Raw genomic sequence first — 24489 nt, 5'->3', positions numbered from 1 at the left:
CGGGTGAGAGCTGCCTGCAGGCTCTGCAGAAGCAGGGTCCTCCTCCCACCCTCCTCTGGCCCCCACCCCTGGCAGCCCCCAAACAGCTGCCCCGCCCATCTTCCCCGGAGACTCACCTCCTGCCAGAGACTCCACCCAGCACCTGGTGGTCCGAGTGGGTGGCACCTGAACAGCTGCCCAGGGCTGTTCAAGAGCAGGTTCCTTTTCCAGGGAACTTGCCAATCCCGCCTCCACCCCCATCCAATCGAGCACAAGTTCTGTGAGTCCAAAGCGTCTTCAACTCCTCCTTGGCCCAGTCTAGGCCACTGAGCATCCACTTTAGGATGATCCCCTCCCAACCGCTCTCCTGCAGTCCTTGCTTCACCTTCTTGCAGGACCTTCTAAAATGAACGCCTGAGCCCCCATTCCCTTGTGCCCACAAAGTCAAGCTGAACTCCGCAATCTGGCATTCATGGCCCTCCCTGATCTGGCCTTAGCTCTCTGCATTCTTGTGTGTCAGCCACTCTCCTTCTCTGAGCGGCAGCGTTTGTAGGAGCAGTTCCTTCTCCCAGGAGTGCCTTGCCCCCTTTGCCCGCAGGAAAACCCCTGCTCTTCTTCCAAACCTCGCTGTGATTTTCTCAGGCCTCTGCCTGGGGCCATAGGTATCATGGCCTGTGTCTCCCCTGCCAGGCTGTTAGAACCTCCAGACCAGGGTTGAGGATGAATTTAGCTCTGGGCCTCAGCATAGGGTCCTGCAGCGCAGGAGAAGATATCTGTGAGTTGTTTAATTCGGAGGCAAGGAGTGATGTGTCATAGCATGGGCCTTGAACAGAATTATATGTCCACGAGGGAGGGCAGGCACAGGGGGAAGGAGAGGAAGGCTCAGGGGTGGGTACCTAGGTTGAGCTTCCACTTTGCCCAAAGGCCTGTGGAAGAGGACACACACACACACACACACACACACACACACACTCAGGGTCGAGGGTCACAGGCACCTGTGTTAGGCCATACCAATGCTGGTGTCAGCTGGGCACAATTAGAGTAATCCTCTTCTGTCAGCCTGGAGCCAGGAAGTGACTCGCCCCCACCTGGGGGCCCACTGACTGGCCTGGGGTCTGTGCTGTGAGAGGACAGACTGGGGGGCCCAAAGCAGGGGCTGAGCAGGGGAGGGGCCTGGACCCCACAGCCCCACGGGCAGGCTAGAAGCCCTGGGACCGTTCAGCCAGAGAAACAGATTCCAAACCAGAATAAACTGCCAGGCATGAGATGCAGACAAGCTCTATGGTCCCGGACACCCTGACGTGTCAACCGACAAGGCCGATACCCTGAGGCCATTGTGGGCAAACACAGGACCATTGCCTCCCAACCCTCCCCCACCAGGAAAGGAGAACCTAGTGCCCAGCCCCTTAACATGCCAACCTTTACTGATCTGGGAGAAATGAAAAGGGAGAGAAGATGGGAGGGCTCCAGGCAAGGTGGGCGTGGGGTCTGGAAACTGCCAATCAGAGCTTCCTCCTGGTCACCAGTCTGGAGTCTGCCCCTCTGTCTGTGCAGAAGCAAACACAGCCAGGAGAGCAGGGAAATCAACCCCACAGACACAACCCAGGGCTGTATTTGATACACAGTCAGACTCAGGGCTACCCCTTTGGCTGGATTTACAGGGACACAGACAGGTATCCCTGTGGCTAGGAGAGGGTTCAGAGGCTCAGGCCTTTTCTGTAAGGGCATGCATGACTAAGGTAGACCAGCAGACAGAGGGTCTAGGAGCGCCAGGTCACCTCCTCCAGGCAGCCTCCTTGATTGCTACAGTCTCTCATTTCTCCATTTCCAGTCCACAAACAACTACCTCATGCTCAGGCCTCTGCATCTGCCATCTCCACCTCAGTACCCAGAATCTGGCACAGGACTGGTCTGGGGGTACCCTGACAGGTCCAGGACTCCCACAGAAGAGGGGCTAGGCAGCAGGGATGGGAGTTCCAGTAGCCTGGGAGTTCTTAAAGGCATTTGCCTTCCCCGATGCTGTTTCCCCACCACCAACAACCTCATGCACAAAGCCTGCAGACAGCCCCGTGGCGGAGGGTTGGTAGAAAGAAATAGATTTATTCTCATGTACAAAGCAGTCAGCCCACGGAACCATATACAACAGTTGCACAGAGTCCTAGAAAAAACGCATCTCTCTAAAGGCAACTCAGAATAGGTAAGGCAGGTGGCCCCCCTCCCCCCACCCCACAACACATACAGAACAAAACAGAGAAAGGAGAAGCCAGTGGCCAGGATGGCCCCAGAGCTCCGGCCCTAGGGGGTCTCCCAAGCCCCGGGGCACAGGTGGATATGGCCTTGAAGAGGAGAGAGGCCCTGCCAGGCTGAGGCCAGGTCCCCCTCTGGCTGTAGGAACAGGGAAGGGGCTCCGGCTAAGGGGGTATACTCAGGGGGCCACTGAGGGACTCAGTGTCAGCTCTGTGCCCAAGGGGGCCAGGGACCCTTGGTGGCCTCTCCTGGGACTCCACAGAACTATGGGGACTTGGATCTAAAAGGGGTCTCAGAGAATGGATTGTCTCACCCTACTGTTTCGCAGAGAGGGGAAGGGACTTGCCCAGGGTCACACAGCCAGGAGGAAGCATGGCTGACCCATGCTGGGCCTGCCTCCCAGCCCAGGGATCCTTCCTTCTCACTGTTCTTATCCTCCTCTCTTCCTGAGCCCCTCTTCCCAGAGCACTGCACTCGCCCCCTGGCAGCGTCCTCCTGGGACCCTTATATCCCCAGGTCCCGGTCCCCACCATAAGTACAAAGGCAGTCCTCTGGGCCACAGGTGGTCCCATGGCTATTTCTAGTCCTCCAGCCAGGCTGATAACTGTCTCTAAGACCCACCCTTTGCCCACTCAGATGTCTCATGTTCTTGCCTGAGGATCCTGGGAGCCAGTGAGGGTGCCCCCACAGGAAAGGGCACAGATCTGGTACGGCAGGAATGGGGCTCAGAAGAAACCATCCGGCTGCCTCAGAGAAGGAGTGGCCTGAGGGTGGGGACTTGCCAAGGTGCGGTCAGAGGTGCAGAGCAGGGTCCACTGCTCATTGGTTACCCCTGTGCTCTCAGAGGACAAGTGACAAAGTCTCAGTGAGGCTGAAGTCTTCCATTATACAGACAAGAAAGCTGAGGCCCGGGAAGGTCAGACCTCGCCCGGGTCACGTGGGAAGTCCTGGCCTAGAATCCAGGACCCTTGGCTCTGGTCCCAGGGCGTGCGGCCAGGCCCGTGGAGGGTTGTGGGAGGAGGCCTGGGCAGGGAGGGGTCCCAGGAGGGACTCACTCAGCATCAAGGCTGCAACAGCCATTGATGGGAGCCCTAGCGCCATCCAGGTCAGGCACCTCATACTCCTCGTCCAGGAAGTCCAACGAGTTGTTGCTCGGGAGGCCTCGAATGGTGAACTTGTGTGACACCTTGGTCCAGTGCTCACGATTAGAGGCCACGCGTTCGTACAACTCGGCCGCCTTGGGGAATAGGTCTTGCAGCAGCCTGGGGGTGGATAGGGGCAGGTTTAGAGGTCAGAAGGCAGACTGTGAGCAGCAAGAAATATTAGGGCTGGACCACAGGTAGAACTTCCACAAGAGCATGAGGCATAAGATTGGAAGCTCAAGGAGAGCTTGAGCATCTCTTTCCATAAGGGACCAAGGATGACGCAAACGGCACATTTAGGGGCAAAGCAAGAGACGGCTCTGCTCAGAGACAAGGAGTGGATGAGGTGGAGCAGGGCCAGGCCAGCACAGCGCTTGTGTCTGCTGTGATGGCCACAGCCAGCCCCGTCCCACTCCCATACCATCCCTGGGCAGTGTCCCCAGCAGGCCCCTGAGCTCACTCACTTGTAGATGGGCATTGCGATGTGCTCCATGAAGCTGATCTGCAGCTCAGGGATGTAGGCCTTCTCACGGTCCATCATCTCCATCGGCCTGTTGCCCATGGCCTTCTCCTGCAGGCATCAAGTCGTCAGGCCTGTCTGGCCCTCTCCATGCTCCAGGAACATCTGGATCAGGCTAACCCAGCCCCTCCTGGGCCCAGGCTAGGAACCCTCCCCCAACCTGGGCACCCTGAGGTCGCACCCCACATACCAAGTCTCCCTGGGAGAAGAACTCTTTGTAGATCAGCTCCTGAAAGGTCAACACTCTCATTACCTCCTATGAGTGTGATCCACCCGCCCACGCTCCTCCATAGCCCATTCCCAAGGGGGCAAACTGCGGCACTGGGACCTCAGGACCTGTCCTCACCATCCCTGGCCTGGGAGGAGGACAGTGGCTGGGTTCTGGCCCGCCTTCCACCAGCCACTCACTGATTTGCTGGGTGACCCCCCCAGTGAGTCCATGCCCCTCTCTCAATCTCTCCACTGTCACCTGAGGTGGTCTAGGTTTCTGTCTTCCCCACAGGCTGAGCTCAGCACTGGGAGGGCGTGCAGGCTGCAGGAGCCACACAGAGCCAGGCAGGGTATACAGCCTGCGCCTTCCCAAGAAGGAGTGGCACTTACCGCGATCTTCCTCGTGGTCTTCCAGCCCTTGGTCTGGTCGGAGAGGTCACAGGAGGTCATAAGGAGGCAGAGAAGGAGGCTGTGGTGCTGCTTGTTGGTTCGATCATAGCCCACTGTCGGGGAGAGAACAGGGTCAAGGAGAGGGACCCAGCATCCTGGGTCCCTAAGAGCAAGGCCCCAGGGCCCATCCCAAAGTGGCACAGGGAATTCAGCACCCTGGATAGGAGCCAGGGATGCAGAGCTGGGTCTGCCTGGTGGGCTGATGTTGGAAGGGATGGGTCTGAACTCTGGGGATGCCCTCCAGGCGAGTCCCCCTCTTGGTGGTCCTTCCCCGATCTAGAGACCCAGGCTAGAGGCAGGCACCTTCGGCCATCTTTTGGAGGTCCTTGAAGATGCGGAGGTGGTGGGCCAGATCTGTGGCCAAGATGATGTCCCGCATCAGGTCCAGCATGCGCTGATAATCCTGGGTGGGGGTGGGGGTACAGGGTCAAGGCCCAGACACCCCACCCCCTACTCCCCTAAACCTCAGGAACCGCCACCCCTCGGGTCTACCTCTCCCACATCAGGCCAGCTCCCAGCTCCCACTCCCTGCCCCCCACCCCCAGCCCCATCACCTTCCGGGAGAAGTGGTCAAAGATGTTGCAGCCGTGGGTGTTGAGGATGGCAATGGCCTGAGCGAAGTGGTGCCTCTGTGGGGAGAGGCATGGTAGGGGCCCAGCTCTACCAGTGGGGGTGCTCCTCCTCACTGACCCCAAGGGAGGAAGCAAGCCCAGCCTAGCCCTGGCCCCCAAACTGAGCAGAGCAGGCAGAACTGGGGAGTCGAGGGTTGGGGGCCAGTTCCCTTTCTGCGCTCTGCTTCGACCCTCCATGTGACCCTGGGCAAGTCCCTGGCCATGTCTGAGCCTCAGATTCCTCAGCTGTCAGTCAGACGGACACGACAAGGTGAGCTCTGAGGGCCTCTCAAGCTGGAATGAATCTGAAATGATCCCTTGGAGTCTTCGACACTAATTCATGCAGGAAACATTTGTATGCTGACAGGGAAGGGCAGTGATGAGGCGAGGGCAAGACCCCTGTCTTCTGACGCTGAAGGGCTGTCACTCAGAAGAGGAGCCGACTCAGCCCAGGGCATGGAGGGCAGGAGACAGGCTGCCACCAGGCCTCCCAGGAGGAAGCGAGCCCCTCATCTCTGGGGGCGTGCAAGCAGGAGCAGTTCCAGAGGGGTGTTTTGGGGGGCAGAGTGGGGCAAGGCAACCTTGAAAGTTTGGTTCCCACTCATGCCAAGCCCTGTACCAGATGCAGGGAACTCAGAGATGTCTCTGATTTTGTTTCTGCCTCCAGGAGCTCCACTGGGGTGGGCAGACACAAATCAAACAGTCTCAGGCAAAGCTGAGCATGATGGGACAAGGAGCCCATGCCAGGCTGGGAGCAGAGGGGGTTTCACAGGGTGTCCTTAGACATGCAAAGAGAAACAGGCTAACTACAAGGCCTCCCTGGGTAAACCTGGGCTCGGGCAGAACCTGCAGCCTGACTGGCACCCCCAGCCGCATGGGTACCCTTCCAAGCTCATTGGGAACAAGAGTCAGACGTGCCCTGGGGGTGCTGCAGCTCTCCCAGTCTGGGTGGAAAGCAGGGCTTGGCATGGGGAGGAGCCGGGCCACACAGTCTAGCTTCATATTAATAAGTCATTGGCCTTAAAGGGACAGTGGGGATGGCGATACTGGGCAGAATGGTGGTACCTCCATGACAGAGCCTTCTGAGCTGTAGAGCGCGGCCAGCACAGATTTCTGGAAAAACCAAAGAAAACTCCATCACTCCTGACATCCAGAGGCATATTAGGCACACAACAGCCCAGCTCCTCCCACCCCCTCAGCACTCCTATGTCTCCCATAGCCTGGGAGAGCCTCCTCCTGTCTCTCAACTGGCTCCTGGTCTCATGAGCTCCCACCACCCCTCAGGCTGGAGGGGTGAGGCTCCCAGACACCCCGGGGAGGGTGCCCACTGTGAGGAGGGCAGGGTCTCACCGAGGCCACCTGGAAGGAGTTGTTTGTGCCTCTGTGGTCCAGGTCGTGACACATGCAGGAAATAAACAAGGCAAAGATCTCCATGTCCCTGGTTGGGAGGAGACAGAGGACACGGAGGTGAGCCACAGCTCCCTCCTCCACAGGAGGGCCGGCTGGAGGAGATGGCTACAAGAAGGGGAACTGCTCCGTGGTCAGTAATTGAGCTCTTGACCACACATGTCGGAGAACCACCTGCACAGGGGCTCAGGAACCTGGGTCCCCATCTTGGAAAGAGGCCTTGTACCTTTCACACTGGGCTGTTAAGAGGATCCTGTGAGGCAATGCATAGAAAGTCTGTCGCACAGGAGGTGCGGTTCTGTCCCCAGGAAGGGGACCCCAGCAGCTGCCAGATGGGCAAAGGGGCAGCCACTCACTCGAGGTAGTTGGTGAGCTCCAGGTTCTTGTAGAGCAGGTAGCAGAAGTGGGAGACAGAAAAGGCGTGCATCCAGTTGTGGTAGGGGGGATCCCGGTAGCCCTTCTTCACCATCAAACAGAACCTGGGGGTGGGAAGAGGGCAGCACATGGGCCTCAGGCTCTCCTCTTCCAGCAAGCCCTCCAGGCTCTGTCCTACCCCATTCCCTCCCTTTTCTCAAGGTTCTGTGAATCGCCTCTCACTGGTGGATCCTCCCACCATTACAAGTCTGGGCCTCCCCTAGACATCCTCAGAGGTCCTTCCCAGAGCACAGGGAGCAATGGATGTGAGAGCAGAGGGCAAAGGGAGGCAGAGACGGGGCTGCTGGCACACGGAGCGGAGGGCTGGGGGTACACACCGGGCCAGTGTCGGGCAGTCAATTTTGTAGTTATTGATGAAATTCATGTCCTGCAGCATGCTCAGGATGGCCTGGACAGAGCAGAAGGAGGGATCAGAGAGACTGTCAGTTTCAAGATGCACCCCACTCCCCTTACCTTGGCCCTTCTTGAAGCCTCCAAAATGTTGGAGTCTTAGAACTTTTAAACTTGAGAACCAAAAAATGGTACAGCCAAGCATTCTTGGAGCCATGAACTTAGAAACAGGAGATCTAAGAACTCTTGGGACCAAGTTCCCACAAAGTCTTAGAAAAACAGGGAGGGAGATGCCAATCCTGAGGCCATTGTTGGTTCCAGTCCAGCCCCTGGGCAGGCCCTGTGGCCCATGCTGGCAGACCACATGCCCCCTCCATCTCTTGATGACTCGGTCCTGCCAGGAATTTCCTATGCACATCTAACTTCCATCTCTGGCTGTCCGTCCTCCACAATCAGGCGGGGTGAGCCGGCTCACCATGGAAGTATCATCCTCGGGCAGAGAGCGAGGAGTGTATGTGAAACTGGCAAAGTTGGAGTCGATGGCAGCCACAGGCTGGATCCCGTCGTGGAGAAGTTTGGTATACTCATCATCAGAGACCTGGAGGGGACCAGCCAGGGCATCAGAAGACAGCCTCCACCCCATCCAACATCTTCAACCTCAAATGCCCACAGTGGCGGGGACCTCCCACTAGAATGCATCCCAGTTGGGTCTTCCATGGGTTGTCACTGGGCAGAATACCATCCTCCCCTCGCCATCCTGCAGCCAACCTACTGCACCTACTTGCCTGGGCCCACCCTCATCTGTAACCGCCTCTCCTTGTCAAAGGCAGATAACACCTCTTCTTGACACCATGGTGGCCTTCCACAGACAGTAACTCAAAGATTCCTTCTTTGGGGAGGACCATCCCAGAGCCAATCCTTCCTGCTACAGTTTTGACCCCAGCCACAAAGTCTGGGGCCATTTGGTTTGGACACAGAGGAGATGAAATGTTCAAATGAACAATGACCATCACATACTCTGAACTAAAGTTCCAGACAGCTTGTCTTGCACAGGGTCTGGGGATGGGACTGCCTAGGACTGCAGGACCACTGTACATAAGGGAGCTGCGGGAGGACCCTGAGTGGGCTTCCCAGCTGTCAGCAGTTCCCAGGATGGGAATTATCTCTGGACATGGGGAACACCTGGCTGAACCATGCTCTCCGCTGGGCTGAGTCTTGCTGCCAGCTTTGGGGCTGAACCAGAAATTGCTTTGCAGAGAGGCTGCCCCGAAGGAGAGCAGGAGAGCAAAAGCCCAGTCACTGCTCTTATCTTCAAGAGAGGGTGATCAGAAAGCCCAGCCTGATCCTGGGCACCAGAGGATTCATGGAGCTAGGGGAGGAACAGGGGGACTACAGGGGACCCTGGGGGCCTGAGAAGGAGGGTGGGAGCTCTGTGCAGGGCTCACCTTCATGTGGTACATCATCATCTCATTGGCAAGGTGGCTGCGATACTGCGCCTCATTCACTTTCTTGTATAGGAGGGACTTGTGGGGGAGAGAGGGAAAGATAGGGCTCAAGCAAGGTGGTTGTGAAATACCCAGGACCAGGACAAAGGGATCAGATAGAACCTCCCCCAACTCCTGTCCCATGCTGGGCCCAGTCTGAGCCTTCAAGGTCCAGCCCAGAGTAGGGAGCCCTCTCCAACTTTCATCCAGACCTGCCCTCACTCCTCCTCCCCAGGGCCTCTTAGCACTTGATCTAGCACTTTGCATGCTCTCCTGAGCCTGCCCCAGCTTCAGTGATGGAGCCTGAGGCCCCTAATGGAGAAAAAGAAGCAAGGAGTGGGGATAGCGTTAAGGATCTAGGAGTTGGATTCCCGGGTCAGAGCTGCCAGCTATGGACAATGAGACCCAACAATCCCCACAAGAAGCTAAACAGGGGCTCGGGTTGAGGTTGCTTTCGGAAAAGGGGGAAATAAAACAGGTCTCCCATAGTCCTAGGAGGCTAACTGGACAGGATTGGAAATAGTATCCCCAATTTTCTGATAGGAAACTGAGGCCAGAAGTGACCAGTAGGTACTGAAGACTGCACAGCAACCCAGCAGCAGGGCTCTGAGCCCCAGGGGCGGGCGTAAACTCATCTGGACAGAGCAAGGAGGGCCATTGTGGAGAGGAGAACAGAGGGTCCTGCATGGGTCTGCCCCTGTCCCGCTCACATGGGCAATGCTGATGCCACAGTAGATGGAGAAGGCTGTAGCCAGGTCTTCATCAAACTTGCTGAACCATGGTCCATTGATCTTGTTCACCAGCTCGGCCACACCGATGACCTCTGGGGACCAAAGAGGAGCTAGGATGAGCCAGTGGACGTGTCTGACGATCTGTCCTCCCAGGGTATCCTCAAGGGACATCACAGGCTTGGGAAACCCCATCCCTTCGGCCCGGGGATGCTAGGGTGGTTGAGAAGGCTTGTGGACCTTCTGCTCGGCTCCGCCCCATCCTTGCAGGCCCCGCCCCGGCCCTCTTCCGGAGCCACCACAACCCGCACCCTGGTTCTCGTTCTTGATGGGGAAGCAGAGGATGTTGCGCGTCCGGAAGCCGGTGCTGTCGTCCACGCCTCGGTAGAAAAGCGGATGTGCGTAAGCATCTGGGATGTTTAGGATCTGGCCGGTGGTCGCCACATGACCCGCGATGCCCTGGTCAGCGGGAATGCGGATCTCATAGCTCTGCCGGGGCAGGAATGGAGTTGAGAGGAGGGTTAGTGGCCGGTCACAGATCGGACGATCAAACGTAGGGCCTGCTCCCCTGAGGACTCCCGGCCCCCAGGACCACGGCCACACCCTCCCTCCACGCAGCCCTGCCTCACCTCATCTTCCACCACGCCCCCATCGAACACCTTGGCCACCAGCTCGTTCTGATCCAGCAGGAACACAGAGCAGCTGTGGAGAGATAGCATTGGTCCACAGGGCCCTGACACCCCTCTGTGACCACCACTCAAATCTCAGGACTTGAGGTGAAGCCTAGATTTCTGAGGCCCGGAGGGAGTGACCTATGGTGAGACTCTCCTCAGGGCTAGCTGACTCCAGACATTAGTTAAGATGGATAATTTTTTTTTTTTTTTTTTTTGCTAGCACCTACCATGTACCAGCTGCTGCTGCTGCTAAGTCACTTCAGTCATGTCTGACTCTGTGTGACCCCATAGATGACAGCCCACCAGGCTCCCTCGTCCCTGGGATTCTCCAGGCAAAAACACTGGAGTGGGTTGCCATTTCCTTCTCCAATGCATCAAAGTGAAATGTGAAAGTGAAGTCACTCAGTCAGACACTGTATTAAGAGCTGAGGACCCACGGCCTGCAAAGCAAGCAGCGTGCCTGCTGTCATTGGATGTTACAATCTAGTGAGGGACACAAGCATGAAATAAAAAATCACGCAAGACGTGGGTCCCACAAGAAGGCAATGGAGGGGACGTCCCTGGTGGTTCAGTGGTTAAGACAACATGCTTCCAATGTAGGGAGCATGGGTTCAGTCCCTGCTTGGGGAACTAAGATCCCCCATGCTGTGCAAGCCAAATAAATTATGACGACAACAGAGGGGGGAAAAAAGAGGGGAGGAAAAGAGAGGTTAGGGTTAGGGCCAGGGCCTCTCTCTCTCTCTCTCCCTACTCCTGGGTGGATTCACTCACATCTCAGCATTGCTGAGGTTCCTGGCCTCTGTGATGATCTCCTGGAGCAGCACGGAGACGTCATCTGCGGGAGGGAGAAGCATGGCAGACTGTGGTGAGACCAGGCTGGAGTGCTGACAAGCCTGCCTGCCTCCCCTCCTCGAAACACCAGTCCCCCGACTCCCACCCCACAGCCAGGCATGGAGGAGGGCAGTGCACTCACCCAGATGAGTGAAGAGGTTCTTCGCCACTTGGAGAAGAGCCTGGAATGGAGAAAAAGGAGATCACAGGGAATCAGGTTGCAGGGGTTCACCCTCTCCAGCCCCCTGCCTCCGTCAGCCTGAGGGTCTTCTCATTCTTTCCCTAGGGCTCGTGGGACAGGCCGGAGACTGAGAGAGTCTAATTGTATCATTTGGCTGTAAGGGAAGGAGTGGGAGTTCTAGTCACAGGGAGGGTGAGCAGGAAACCTGAGCGTCCCATGTGCGGTCCCCTCGGACTCTAGCCATCCAGATGTTGTTGTGATGCCCAATCCGAACACTAGAGGGCGATCGCATACTGGGCCTGCAGCCAGAGGCGCCATCCTGAGGAGCTCCAGTTCTCCTCTTTAAGAGACTTCCAGGGGCCTAGGTAGTCTCCCCACCACTGGCCCCAAAACCCATGGGCTTTTCCCTTCTGGATGACTCTCTGGGGCTGAGAGCTGGGGGAATTGGCCCCCGAGAGCAGTCAAGGCAGGCCACGCACCTGGCACTCACACTTGAGCTTCTGCTCCTTCTGGAAGGCCAGGGTGCTGGTGAGCACCGTGCTGGTGTAGTGGAAGCAGTGCTGGATCACGTGCTCGTCCTGGTCTGTGAACCTGCCAGGGTCGGGTGGTGGGGGTCGCCGCAGAGCGACAGACCACAGACTGCTCTCCCCACTCCGCCTCACCTCCGTCCCTCCAGAAAGCCCACCCAGAAACCCACCAGCTCACCTCACCCTCCTCTGCTGGGGCCGCTCACCACCCAGGCGGCTTGGGCCAGCTTCCACCTCAGAGTTGGGGGGCTTCTGGGGAGTGGGCTCTAATCCTCCTCTGCCCCAAATGTGTTTTCCTCCTCAGACTATTGCTTCTCAAAGCCAGAGACTTCTCAAAGTCTCCCTCCTTGGACTTCAGATTTACCCAGACTGAGGCTGAGTCTTTCCCCTCAGACTGGAGACTCGCCCAACCACAGGCAATGTGTTCTCCTGCCCCTCTCCCCCAACCTCAGGGAGGGGCGGTGGCACTGCCCTGTCTCATCCAGCTCCTACACTGTCCTCCATTCCCTGGAACCTGCAGGCCCCGATTTGGTGCCTCCACAAGTCCTGATGTGGTTGTGGACAGGGCAGTGCCCATATCATATTTATGGAGCTGGCGGGCATCAGACAAGATGGGCCTGAAATCCTGAGGAGGTCATTCAATCCGGCCACCCAATGATTTACCACCAGGGAGCTTTGTGGGACTTGGGCTGGGGTGGGACCTGGGCTGCAGACGCGGGTAAGCCTCTCTGGATGGGGATCACGGAGAGATGGAGTATTCCTCAGAGACTCTGACCATTTCTCAGCCCCAGATTTCCCTGCCAAGACCCCTCCCCATTTGGGGGCTACCTGCAGCGCTCCTCTCTGCTGGGGTATCCCCCACTCATGCTTGCCATCCAGTGATTCGGGTCTAGACCCCAATCCCCACGGTGCTGTGTCTGTCTCCCCACCTTCCTTCCTACTCCATTTCAGGCCCCTTCATTTGGTCCCACCCACCTCTCTCCCCTATTCTATGGGCGTCTCAGCCTCAGCCACAGTAAGATGCTCATCATTCTGAGAAAACCTCAGGCTCTTTAATACCTTCATGCTTTTTCTCACACTGTTTGCTCTGCCTAGAATACCTTTCCCACCGTCCCCACTCTGTGCCCTAAAAATAAACATCGAGTCTTGAAGCCAGTCTTGAACTCTGACTGTATCACCCCCTGTCCAATGCAGAGCCTGGTACAGGGGAGATGTTTGCAAAGTGTCTGCTAAAATCTTAAATGTACCTCTTCCCCTGCCACCAGCCTCATTGCACTCCCAGATGAAGGGATGTTCTCAGGGTTCCAGGATGCTTCTCTACAGTGCCTGCTCTGAGCTGAGCACCACCTTGGCTCATGCAATTATTCAGCACTTACTCCCTGAAAGATGTGGAACCTAGAGATGACCTTGTCTCTGCCCTGAGCCTCAAGGCTGTCACCCAGTCCCCATCTCATTTCCCTTCTGATATTTCCTCTCCTTCAGGTCCAGGGCCATCTCAGAACCCAGGCTGGCAGCCAGAGGCCACAACCCTTGCTGGACTTCCCATGCTGCACTCTCCCTCCCCAAAGGCCTACCCAAGGCCATCCAGCCAGCACAGGGTCAGACACACTAGGTATTCAATGTGTGCTTACTGAATGGCACAAATATTCCCACACCAGGATGCTCACCACTCCCCATGACACAGACCCCCATCCTCCCTGCCTCAATTAGTCCTGCCTTGTTCCTGTCTTCATTTCCCCAGGCCTCCATGCTGGCAGGTCCTGCTACTCAGACCTGACTCCCAGATCTCTGCTCCACCCCTGCAGACACTGTCCCTGGGCTTCTGACCCCTCTCTAGTCCCAACATCTCGTCTCCACTTCCTGCAGGAGCTCTGAGGCCTCAAACCCAGCTTGCCAATTTGAGCCCCAGGGGCCAAGCATCTTGTCAGCATCTCTCTGTGCCGGGAGCCAGAGTGAGGAACTCCGCCCATGGCAAAGGTCATGAGGAAGGAGGCTCAGCATACGCAAAGGCGGGATCGACCCTCAGGAGTCCCCCTGGAAATTCTAGAGCATCTACCCCCAAAACCAGAGTCTGCCTACTTTACTGCTTTGTGCTCTGACTTTACAGGGGGCTGTCCCCCACCACCTCTCTCTGAAATAGAGTTAACTTACAGCTCCAGTTAATAAAGTTCCTGTGTGTGACAAAAGTGTTTCAACCTACAAACTCCTTTGGAAGTCCTCTAGCCTGCCTGAACAGGTTCTTCCAGCCACATGTGATTGTTCACAGCCTCCCATCTGTGAGAGGCATGAGATGTTCTAAACTGTCTAAATACAGATTCCTTTGAGCAGTTAAAAGATTGATTAGAAATTGTATTGGTGAAGGGTTTTTCACTTGTTGGGCCAATGTTTGCTGCTAAGTTTCCATATCCCTTACCTTCTGTGTCCCTGGGAGTGTATTGATTAATATAATTGGTGTATAGGAATGTAAGTAGTAGCTTTAATGTTTGTAACCTTGGACCCTTGAGTTAATTCTTTTCTTGTTATAGCCCACCACACCTTTGCCCTGTTGGAATGCAACTTTATCTAATGATTTTGGAGGGTGGTGCCTGACTTTAGAATAATCACCTTTAGAGAAAAATAAGTTTTCTGAAGAAAGGATTATAAAATGTTAACAGGCCTCCTGGCCACAAGATGATGTAAATCACCTAAAGTTTTGTATATGATAAGTTTGCAGGAAGAAAGCCTGGCTTACTGCTGACTCTACCCCTTCCCCCATTATCCTCTATGCACAACTTAAGGTATAAAAACTACTTTGGAAAATAAAGTGCGGGCCTTGTTCACCGAAGCTTGGTCTCCCCATGTCGTTCTTTCTCTCACCTTCTGGCTGAATTCCCATCTGTAGCGTGGAGGCTCGTCAAGCCTACTAATTTTGCCTGGGCTTCTAAGATCTGACCGGGGAGGCCTTAGTGTCTCCTCTCCTTCGGGAGAACGGGAGGACGCCTGCGGCCTACGTAGGTGACGCAAATTCCTTGTCTTGGAATTTTATTGGCTTTCCACGTAAACCAAGTTATTCAGCCTCTTTTCTCCACTGAATTTTCTCACTGAGCTATCCTTATTTAACCACTCTTTATATCTTTAATTCTATCGTATCCTGATTGCCGAAGCCGTCTCCCCTTCGAATTCCCTGGATCCTGCAGGGGCTGGACCCCAGCATCTCTGCATCCTGGAATCAGAATGCAACCCCTCACCTGCCCACTACTCCCTACTGCTGGGCATGCTGGACCAAGTGTGGCAGCATTCACATCCTGAATATGCCCCCAGGACAGATGTGGCTAATCACAGCACTGTTTCTCACTAAACTAATACAATGCTTCAGGCAGCAATTAATGAGTTGGTGCAGGACATGAAATCTGTGATACCACTTCTATACCCCAAATCTGACCTCAGTTCTTGAGACATACTTCCTGACTAAGCCTGTGTACCTGACTCTTGTCCTGCCCACCCTTCTGTTTCACATGATTCTTACAGCTGCCCTATCAATGCTCTGAAGAGCCTCAGCTTAGCCCCACCCTCATGCCTATGCCCTTGAGCCACTGTCCACAACGTCAGTGATGCTCTGGGGGGTCCCAGAGAGTTCACCCATCCTAGAGCACATCGCTCCTCCATCAGTTACCAGCAGAAATGTTAATACAGGGATGGCAAGTCGGGGGAAGGCCAGTACCAAAACATGGATAATCCAAACTGTAGGAAGTGGAAACGAGAAGGGGAACTTGTTTGGACCTCAGCATGATTTTACAAAGCCCAGTGGAGCAGCAATAAGGGTCTATTGCTCCCATAATCTCAATCTCTTACACAGACAAACCATTCAACCCACCACTGCTAGAATATCACCCCCTGCCCAGTACCCTTCCTACACTGTTACCCGAGTCAAGCCCCGCCCAGCCTCTCAGCTCCATCTCCTGACCCACATCCCTCCACCCAGACTCACAAGTCTCCTCCGAGCTTGTTGAAGGCGCAGGCCAGGGCCACGACCTGGTCAGTGGCCCGGCTGATGACAGGGACACAGAGCATGGCCTGCACCTCACAGCCCAACATGCTTTGCAGCTGTTGCACATCCTCCTGCAAAGGAGAAGCAAGAGGGGAGGCAAGTCAAGGCAGGGAAGGAAGAACATGCTTCCCTCCCGCGCCCTCCATCACACTCTGCAACAGGAGGGTCTGAAGGGCTCAGGCAGGGTGGGAAGTGCTATGACACAGGGTGGGCTAGGAGAAAGTTCCCGGGTCTTGTCTCCCCTATTCCTAGGTTGCCCAGGCCCAGAGAACCTGGCCCTGGGGACTGGACAGAGGGCTCTCCCCTGTCTCCTCCCCTGGTCCAGCCAGGCCATGGCTTACGGAGGTGAGATCTTTCAGCTGGATAGACTTCTTGTCTTCCACCACTTGGCCCAGGCGTCCTGTGGTCAACTGAGGGAGTAAGGAGAGCCAGTCAGGGCCCAACTCTTCCCAAGATCAGGCCATGTGAGACCTCTCCCCTCATCAAGTCTGGAAGTTTCAACTACCTCTTCAGTCAGTCCAAATCGTGGATGGAGTCAACATTGAAGAGTGGGGGTGGGGGGTGGGAAGAGTAGGCTCTTGACCAGAATCCCCTATGAAGGACTTAAGAGTCTTCCCTAACTAGGAGAGAAAAAAGCAGAATCCAAGGATTCTCACTGATCCTAATGGATTCTAAGAGAGCCAAGCCCAGAGATACTCCAACAGAAGTGACCTGGCCCCAGGTAAACCTTTCTGTAGATTGTGAGTGATTTCTCCTAAGGGATCCTGATCATGAGAGGTTGTGATCTCTCATAACATTTCTAAGTAGATCTGAAGGTCCAGATAATTCCATCAGATTCCAAGAGATTCTAGTAGATTCCAGTCTCAATGGGCAGATCCCAGGAATGCCTGGTCCACTTTAACTGCTTCTGCAGACTCCAACACAGGGGACAGACGCAGGACTCACCGGAAAGCTGATCTCTTCCTCCAGTACTTTATCTCCAATGACCTGATGGGCAGAACGATGTGGACTGGTTAAAGGACAGACAAGGTTTTTCCTCTCAGAGACCCAGGTCCCTCTCCCTGCCCCACAGTGGCTCTGGGCCCTCACCTTGCAGGAGAGCTGGAGATTGTCCTCGGATACCAGCAGCAGGCAGCAGCGGGATGCCTGGGTCTCCTGTTGCAGCTGAGAGGGAGGGACACAGTGAGGGGCTGACCTCGCATCTGGGAGATCCCCACTCCCCACCCTCTGCCTTTCTGAGGCTCGCAGGTAGGTGGAGAAGAGAGGAAGGGCAGGACATCTGAATCTGTACTGAGATGGAAGCTCAAGAGGACTTCCGTCCCGGGAGGAACACAGTGGTAGGGGCACAGGGACTCACATATTGGAGGACTTTGAGCTGCAGGGAAGAGGCATCCAGGTCGTAGAGCTCCCCTGCGATGGCGGGGCAGGAGTCAGACAGAGGGCCCACAGATTTCCCCCAAGGGCGTGCGCCCTCCAATTCCACCTCCCACCCAGTTCAGGATCTCCTCTTCAGTTGCGGTCCCAGCCAGCCCCCGGCCGCGCCTCAGCCGCAGGCCCCGCCCACCCACGGAACTTCCCACCCGTGGCTCCGCCTTCACAGGTTCGCGCCCCGCCCCTCCCCGCAGCGGCCAGGTCCTCACCGCAAAGCTGCAGGATCTTTCGGTCTTGGTCTGTGTACGCGACCCCACCCTTCTGGTCTCCCGCCGCCTCCTCCGGAGGATTCTGGGTCGCTTTCGGGGCCGCGCTGGACTCGCGCTGCTGCAAGGCCTGCACCCTTTTCAGGGCCACCAGGGTCTGGGGCGGGCGGAGCGGTCAGCAAGCCACACGCCCCACCTTTATCGCCCTCGCCACCTTGGGACTCTAGCCTTGGTTTGAGCCGTTCTCTCTGCCTGTGGTGCCATCGCCCCCCACCCCCACACTCCAGTGGGCTCCCTCTTTCCCCGGAGAGTCTCTCGGTCCATGATCAGATAAATACTGGGTTTGTCTCCACCCCTAGCCCCCAGACTCTTCCAAGGCAAGAACAGGGTCAGATTGCTCTGTCTCTAGAACCCATGGGGAGTCGTTGTCGTTGAGTTCTTATTAAAGTCACAAAATCATAATCTCAAGGAAGAGCCTCAGTATCATTATGTAGATATTCCTTCTTCAGTTCAGTTGAGTCGCTCAGTCGTGTTCGACTCTCCCCGACCCCATGAACCACAGCATGCCAGGCCTCCCTGTCCATCACCAACTCCCAGAGTTTACTCAAACTCATGTCCATTGAGTCGGTGATGCCATCCAACTATCTGATCGATCCTCTGTCGTCCCCTTCTCCTGCCTTCAATCGTTCCCAGTATCAGGGTCTTTTCAAATGAGTCAGGTGGCAAAGTATTTGACTCGCCTAATATCACTAGTACTCTAAGTAGGTCAGTGCTATCCTCATCCTGATTCTCAGATGTAAAACTGTGGATCAGAGAGCTTAAGTGACTTGCTCAAGGTCACACAGCCCAAAAGTGCGACCCTGGAACCCAGCTCTGTCCATCTCCCTGGCCAGATCATCTTCCCATCAGCTGTGATGAGGGTCTTCAGCAGCCCCCATCCCCTATCCTACCCCAGCCCTACCCCCACTTACATGCTTCTCCAGGGCTTGCAGGCTCCACTCCTCATTGTCACTCAGCTGACCACAGTGCACCTGGAGGGGAGGGAGAGGGGAACCAGCTGTGACCTCCCCTAGCCTCTTGTCTCTACCAGAGCGCCCTTCCTATGCCTGACACACACCTGTCCCCACCAACACATACACACTCCAGTCTGTGGCCTCAATGATAAGTCCATCCTCTGACCAAGCAGATGGCTGGGAAATCCCCTCCTCCAGGAAGCTTTCAAGGGCTAATCCAAAGAAGTGGAACTTTTCTGATCTCTGACTTTTCAGCCACTGTCCCATCTATAGCACAAGCCAGGTGTATAGTGAGAGACAGGGGGTGACCTTGGACCCCCTCTCCATCTCTCAGTCTATGGAGCTTTTCAGGCCCTGATGATAGAATCAGTATTATTAACTTCAGCCTCCCAGCTCCATCCTTTCTGAGTTGGGATTTGAGCCAACCCTAAGTCTGGAATAGGGGAAGAAGCCCACCATGTACAATACATCTGTTGTGCCTAAAGAACTCGGGAAAATGGATGGATAAATGAAGGAATGAATGAATGGAGTGACAAGGTACTTTGCCTTGCATGTGATTCTCACCAGCCTGTAAGTCAAGCTTCCATCTTTCAGACGGAAGGCCCAGAAAGGTTGAGTGACTTGCCCAAGGTCACAGAGCAGAAAATGGCAAAGTTGGGATAGCACTGCCCATTCCCTCCCCTTCTCTGCCCACATCTTCCCCTCTCCAGATCCATCTTCATCACCCCACCCCTTGTCCTGTCCCTCTCCAACTTCTCTGTGTCAGCCACCTGGAGTCCCCTCCGCCCATCTTTCATCCTCTGTGAAGTCTCTTCTCCCACCTCTGCTTGGGTGCTTGGTGAAGAAAATGGTGGGGGTGGTGGTTTGCACTGCAGGCCCTGACAGCAAAGCTCCCCACCTGCGTCACCAGCTTCCGGGCACCTACTCAGAGCTGCTCACCACCTGCAGGACTTCCCACAGTGCTTGCACTGGGGTCCCCTCCTTCATCCCCCCCACTACTCAGCAGCCCCTGCCTGCCTGCCTCTGTTCTAGGTCCCCTGCCAGGAGCAGATGGAGAGGAGGAGACCAGCAGGTTCTCAGGAAGCTCACAGCTTGGCTGGGGTGGGGGGTGGGGGGGATGGAGGAGGGCGATATGATGGAGGGGGGTGTAGAACTTCATACCTGGGGAAGAAGAGGGCAGACTGACTGGGTGGGAACTTAAAGGCTGTGGGAGCTCAGAGGGGGAGGGCACCTGGGGAGCTTTCAAAATTGGCACTGAAGTCTGGGAAGACAAGCAGAGCCCGGAGAGGATGCTGCAGGCAGGAGGCTGTCCTGACAGCTGGGTAGTAGGTGGTATGAGGAGCTGAGGACCCAGGCAGGGGTGCCGTCCGTGGTACAGGAATTGGACTTTAACTTGGTTGTACAGGGGATTCAGGGCAGACTTTAGCATCTGCAGACCATGGTCTACGAGGTAGGGAGAACTGGACAGAGCAAGACTGGAGGCAGGAAGACCCGGAAGAGGCCTGGGCCACCAATGGTGTGGAAGGTTAGGCTCCAGATGAGGCTCCATCTATGATTCCCATGAGACAGGTTGTTGAAAGGGGCTGGGAGCATGGCTCATTTGCATATGGTTTACAGAGACATGTTGGCATTTTACTATTAGTAGATGGGGGAGGACATCCTTCTTGTTCCTGCCACCTGGACTCATCTCTCAGAAAAAGGGAAGGTTGGGACCCCTCTAGGGCTGTGGGGTTGGCAAAATAGCCTGGTCCCAGGTCAGAGCTGGGAGGTTGAACGAGCCTCAGAGGGCTGGAGGGAAGGAAGGAATCACTGCGTCCTCTCCACCTGCTGGGCTTGCCCTCCCTGCATGCCTCCTGGGCTGCCTCAGCCCATCCCAGCCACCACGTGCACAAACACAGGGCACACTTTCATGGAGACCCTCAGTGCCCCCCAACACACACACACACACACACACTGTCCCATAGAGATATCAGGCATGTGCGTACATGCACACACACACAGTGCAGTCAAAGACACCCACACACTCACAGTGACTACCATCCACACGTGCACATTCACATCTGTACACAGGACACTTGAGTTCACATACTGGAGAGCCATGCACACGCTTCTGCCCATCCCTGCCCCCTCCTGATAAGCAAACATAATCAGCACACACACACACACACACATACACACACACACACACACACACACACACACGGCTCCTTGCCCACCAACAGAACGCACAATTGTACCTACTCTTGCTAACTAGGGGGCGGGTCTACGACCCAGTGGGAGCTCTCAGGAGTAGGGACCGGGGCGGCAGAGAAAGTTGAAAGCCCAGCAAAGGCCCACCCCCTCACCAAGTTCAACAGAGCTAAAGGACACCCCTTCCCCCAAGTAAGGAACTGGTACAGCTGGCACAGCTCAGAGAAAGAGTGGGCACAAATCACATATCAAATGCCAGGGACCCAAGGCTCCCTGCTCCTCAATGGGACTTATCCCAGAATCAAAGAGCAGAGCCAAAGACTCTGCAAAGAATCTGCAATCAAGTTACCCAAGCTGCGAGCTGCAGGAGCCCAGAGCTCTGTGCAGGACGGCATGTCCCTCAGACAGCCCTCTGCTGACCCCATCGCCATCAGGCCCCAATATTCCTTGCAGGGCTCCCAGGTTTCCTTGCTGTCACTTACCATCATTTACAGTTCTCTCTTTGTTTTGCTCACTTGTTTAATGTCCGGTGCCCTCACCCCTCCAGACTGTGTGGTCTGCAAAGGCAGGGCCCGTCTGGTCTGTCTCGGTCACTGCTGCTATGTTCGCATAGCACAGTGCCTGGCGGTGCTCAAGAAATATGCCTTCAATTGATGGATGGGTAAGTGGATGGATGGAGGGATGATGAATACAAGAGCAGAGACCCAGAGAGGGGAATGGGGCTTGTTAAGGAAGGAGCTGGTGAGTCAGCCCTCCCAAGTGATCTGCCCTGGGTACTCCCTTTACCCTCTAGAACCTTAGCCCTTGGGATCTGGCAGCAGCGGGGAGGTCTGGGGATGCCTATGCTGTCTCTCAGAGGATGTGAGATCCTGTGGCCCCAGGAGCATAGGGCAGGGAGGGGCATGGAGCAGCCGGACAGGATCAGCCAGACGGGATGTGTCAGACCTGTATGCTCTGGGGAGGGGGTGTCCCGGAGAAGAACATTTCCACTTGAGTAGGGAGGGCCAGGCTTGGAGGAGAGGAAGATTGCAAATAATCCAAATACTTTTCAAGAGCTCCTCACTGCCCAGGGTGTTTGAGGAGGTGAGCGGACAGTAGTCAGGAACTCCTGGCAGCCACAGGTAGCATCTTGCTCACCAGCACGCACCCCACTCCTCAGCCTTGCTGTGTCACACTCTTCCCCTCCACACTCCATCACCCTGACTCGGCTCATGCTGGTCCTAGAATATCCTATCCCTTCTTCTCTGTCTGTTCCCCTCTCCCCAAGTCCCAAAGTCTCCACTGTGAGGCACCCCTTGGCGCTCCAGCATTATTTCATTTGGCCAGTAGTGGTCTGAGGGTGGCCCTGCCTTCCCCGGGACTGAGCTTCTAGAAGGCAGGAATGAGTCCGACTCCTCTCTCTGCCTCAGCACCTGTCCTGGGGCAGGCAGGGCCCAGAGCAGAGTTTTGCTTGGGTGCCATAAATTTAAGTGATCTGACCAATCCCCGTTGCCAATACACAGAGCCTTTCCTACCCCCAGGAGAAGGCTGAAGCCTGAACTCCTGGTCAGACATGAGCCACGGTGAATAGCGGTCACAGCAATCATCCTTCTTCCCGTCCACAAGACAACAACCTTCCAAGCATCTTGCCATTGTAGGAGCTGCTTCCTTACTGGCCCGGCCCTCACAGCCCCCGACACAGGAAGTCCTTCTAGGAACTTGGCACCCCAGACCCCTTTCCCTCAACAGAGGTGGGCGACCAAGCCATCGCCTCCCACGCCCCACCTCTGCACAGCGTGCCTAACCCAGGTCCTCCTCCAAGCCACCAGCTCTGGGACAGATGGGGACCAGAGGAGGGAGGCAAGCGGCGCTGAGAGCTGGGTGCCAACGGCAGATCCGTTCCCTGCGGGAACAGGAGCTGGGGGTGGCGGAGCAGCTTGCGGGAGAAACCAAGGGGGCCGCCTCCCCCTCCATCAGGCAGATGGGGCTCCGAGGAGACCAAGCCAAGTGTCCCTTCCTTCCTCTCCTCTCCCCGTGGCCGCCCCCCGCGCCCATCGCCCTCCCCCGCCAGCAGCTCGGGAAAGGTCAGGCGCCTGGGAAACCTTTAATTTCGTTTTAATGAGCTCAGGAGGAGTCCCCCGGCGGGCGCTCCGAGACCGGCTCATTTATCTGTCCGCGCCCTTTACCGAGGCGGTGGTCCCCTCCGCGGAAGTTGATCCCTAATAACGGCGATTTGAGGGCGCTAACCCTTAGGTTCTAAGGACTGGACACAGATTTTGAGGGTGCACTTCCCCACGGACCCTCAAAACCTGTGTCCAGTCCTAAGAGATTGGAGGAAACACAGAGCCGCGACCCCGCAAAGCTCACCCAACCCCACAGGGGGAGCCGAAAGCGGGGAGCTCCGCGAGGGGGCAGCAGAGAGCAGGAGGGGCCCTGGCTCTGGGTGCCGGCTCAACTCCCTCCACCCAGCAGCGACCCTCCTTCCAGCTGAGGCCCCTTCCCCTCCAGTCACCCGCCCCAGGAAGCCCGCCCTGTTGCTTGGCATCTGTCCCAGCCTCGGATGTGGGTCTGGCTGGGACTGGATGCCTTCCCAGGCAGCCCTGCTCCGGGGGCCTCGTCTCCTCAAGCCTCCCAGCTCCAGTCACCCCCATCTCTGACTGGCTTTCCCACATTTCTCGGTCCGGTCGGTGGTATCTGCACATCCCTCCTCAGTGTCACTCGGTCCTTTCCCACTTGGCTGCATGCATGGCCTCTTGGGACACTGCCCCCAACCCTTCTTGAAGGATGTCTTGGTCAGGGCTGTGTCAAGGCTCTACCAGGTAAGAGTCCAGATGGGGCTCGCACATCCCTCCACAAGTTGCTGGTGGGCAGGCAGCTTCATCCTGCCCATTCAAGGTGGGGCAGAGGGCTCCTCCCTGACTCCTCCCAGACCTGCGTTTCCCCCATCTCCACCCCAACTTGCTGTTCAACACACACACACACACACCCCAGCTCCGTCCAGTGCTCCCTCCCTTGCTCCCTCCCCTGCTCCCTCCCCTATTCTCTTCCCCATCCCACCCACAACTGCTCTTACCAAGATGACAGCTGCCACAGCCCCGGCCTCCTTGTCCACCAGCGGTATGACCAGCACTGAGGGGGAGAGGGCAATGAGGTGGTCCCGTGGGGCCAGTGAGGCTCAGAGGTACTGAGCCAGGACCCAGGGAGGGAGACAAAGACACAGACAGGGAGAGGCTGGGATAGAGACACAGAGAGACCCAGAGACCCAGAGAGACAGAAAGATGGGTCCTGAGGCAGTGACAAAAATGACCACAACAACAACCCCTGCATAGAAGGAAACCCCCACTCTTGGCAACTTTCTCATGATCCTCCCAGCAACCCTGGGATGGAGGGAGGCAGGTTAAGGCTGAGCACCCCTATTTTACAGATGGGAAACTGAGGTCCAGAAAGGGGAAGTGACTTGCCCAAGATCACACAGCAAGTCAGGTCTCCTGACTCCCAGTCTTGTGCACTTTCCACATCGAGACAGAGGACAGAGACCTAGAGAGACTGAGACACGAAGCAGAGAGACATGCGGACAGGGGGCATGGAGAGGAAAAGAAAGAAAAACAGAGAGTGACAGAGAGCGTGACAACTTCAGCCCATCTAACCACCAGCACAAGCAACACCCCCTCAAGGCAGGTTCTGTTGTTCCCATTTTACAGACCAGGAAATTGAGGCTCAGAGAGGTTAGTCGCACAATAGGGAGAGAATTAGATGACAGGTTTGCTGGAAACACAGAGCAAGAGAAAGAAGGAGACAGAGAGATGCAGACAGGGATAGAAGACAGATATGGTCTGGGGAGCAGGGGCCACAGCCCCTCCCTGCCCCTGCCCAGCCCCCAGCCCTTA

General features: G+C 56.2%; 1 protein-coding gene across 6 annotated transcripts in view; it reads right to left on the bottom strand.

Annotated features, from left to right (window-relative positions):
- Positions 1 to 2059: 2059 nt before the first annotated feature.
- PDE2A (phosphodiesterase 2A) overlaps positions 2060 to 24489 on the bottom strand; it is a 96721-nt gene continuing 74291 nt past the window's right edge. For all 6 annotated transcript variants that reach the window (XM_044929398.1, XM_044929396.1, XM_044929397.1 and 3 more), the window contains 26 exons: positions 23676 to 23731; positions 18392 to 18451; positions 17424 to 17577; positions 17141 to 17193; positions 16873 to 16947; positions 16729 to 16770; positions 16125 to 16193; positions 15724 to 15854; positions 11709 to 11820; positions 11191 to 11230; positions 10989 to 11052; positions 10173 to 10245; positions 9855 to 10032; positions 9526 to 9638; positions 8777 to 8854; positions 7807 to 7929; positions 7319 to 7389; positions 6923 to 7045; positions 6510 to 6597; positions 6225 to 6272; positions 5103 to 5177; positions 4852 to 4951; positions 4489 to 4601; positions 4079 to 4117; positions 3833 to 3939; positions 2060 to 3488 (listed from right to left, as the gene is read on the bottom strand). In XM_044929398.1, the coding sequence (XP_044785333.1) occupies positions 3278 to 3488; positions 3833 to 3939; positions 4079 to 4117; positions 4489 to 4601; positions 4852 to 4951; positions 5103 to 5177; positions 6225 to 6272; positions 6510 to 6597; positions 6923 to 7045; positions 7319 to 7389; positions 7807 to 7929; positions 8777 to 8854; positions 9526 to 9638; positions 9855 to 10032; positions 10173 to 10245; positions 10989 to 11052; positions 11191 to 11230; positions 11709 to 11820; positions 15724 to 15854; positions 16125 to 16193; positions 16729 to 16770; positions 16873 to 16947; positions 17141 to 17193; positions 17424 to 17577; positions 18392 to 18451; positions 23676 to 23731 (2396 nt within the window). In that variant the 3' untranslated portion in view covers positions 2060 to 3277. The remainder of the gene's footprint in view (positions 3489 to 3832; positions 3940 to 4078; positions 4118 to 4488; positions 4602 to 4851; positions 4952 to 5102; positions 5178 to 6224; positions 6273 to 6509; positions 6598 to 6922; positions 7046 to 7318; positions 7390 to 7806; positions 7930 to 8776; positions 8855 to 9525; positions 9639 to 9854; positions 10033 to 10172; positions 10246 to 10988; positions 11053 to 11190; positions 11231 to 11708; positions 11821 to 15723; positions 15855 to 16124; positions 16194 to 16728; positions 16771 to 16872; positions 16948 to 17140; positions 17194 to 17423; positions 17578 to 18391; positions 18452 to 23675; positions 23732 to 24489) is intronic.

This window comes from Bubalus bubalis, chromosome 16, assembly GCF_019923935.1.
Source record: "Bubalus bubalis isolate 160015118507 breed Murrah chromosome 16, NDDB_SH_1, whole genome shotgun sequence".
Taxonomy (NCBI): domain Eukaryota; kingdom Metazoa; phylum Chordata; class Mammalia; order Artiodactyla; family Bovidae; genus Bubalus; species Bubalus bubalis.
This window is presented reverse-complemented; position numbering and strand designations above follow the sequence as displayed.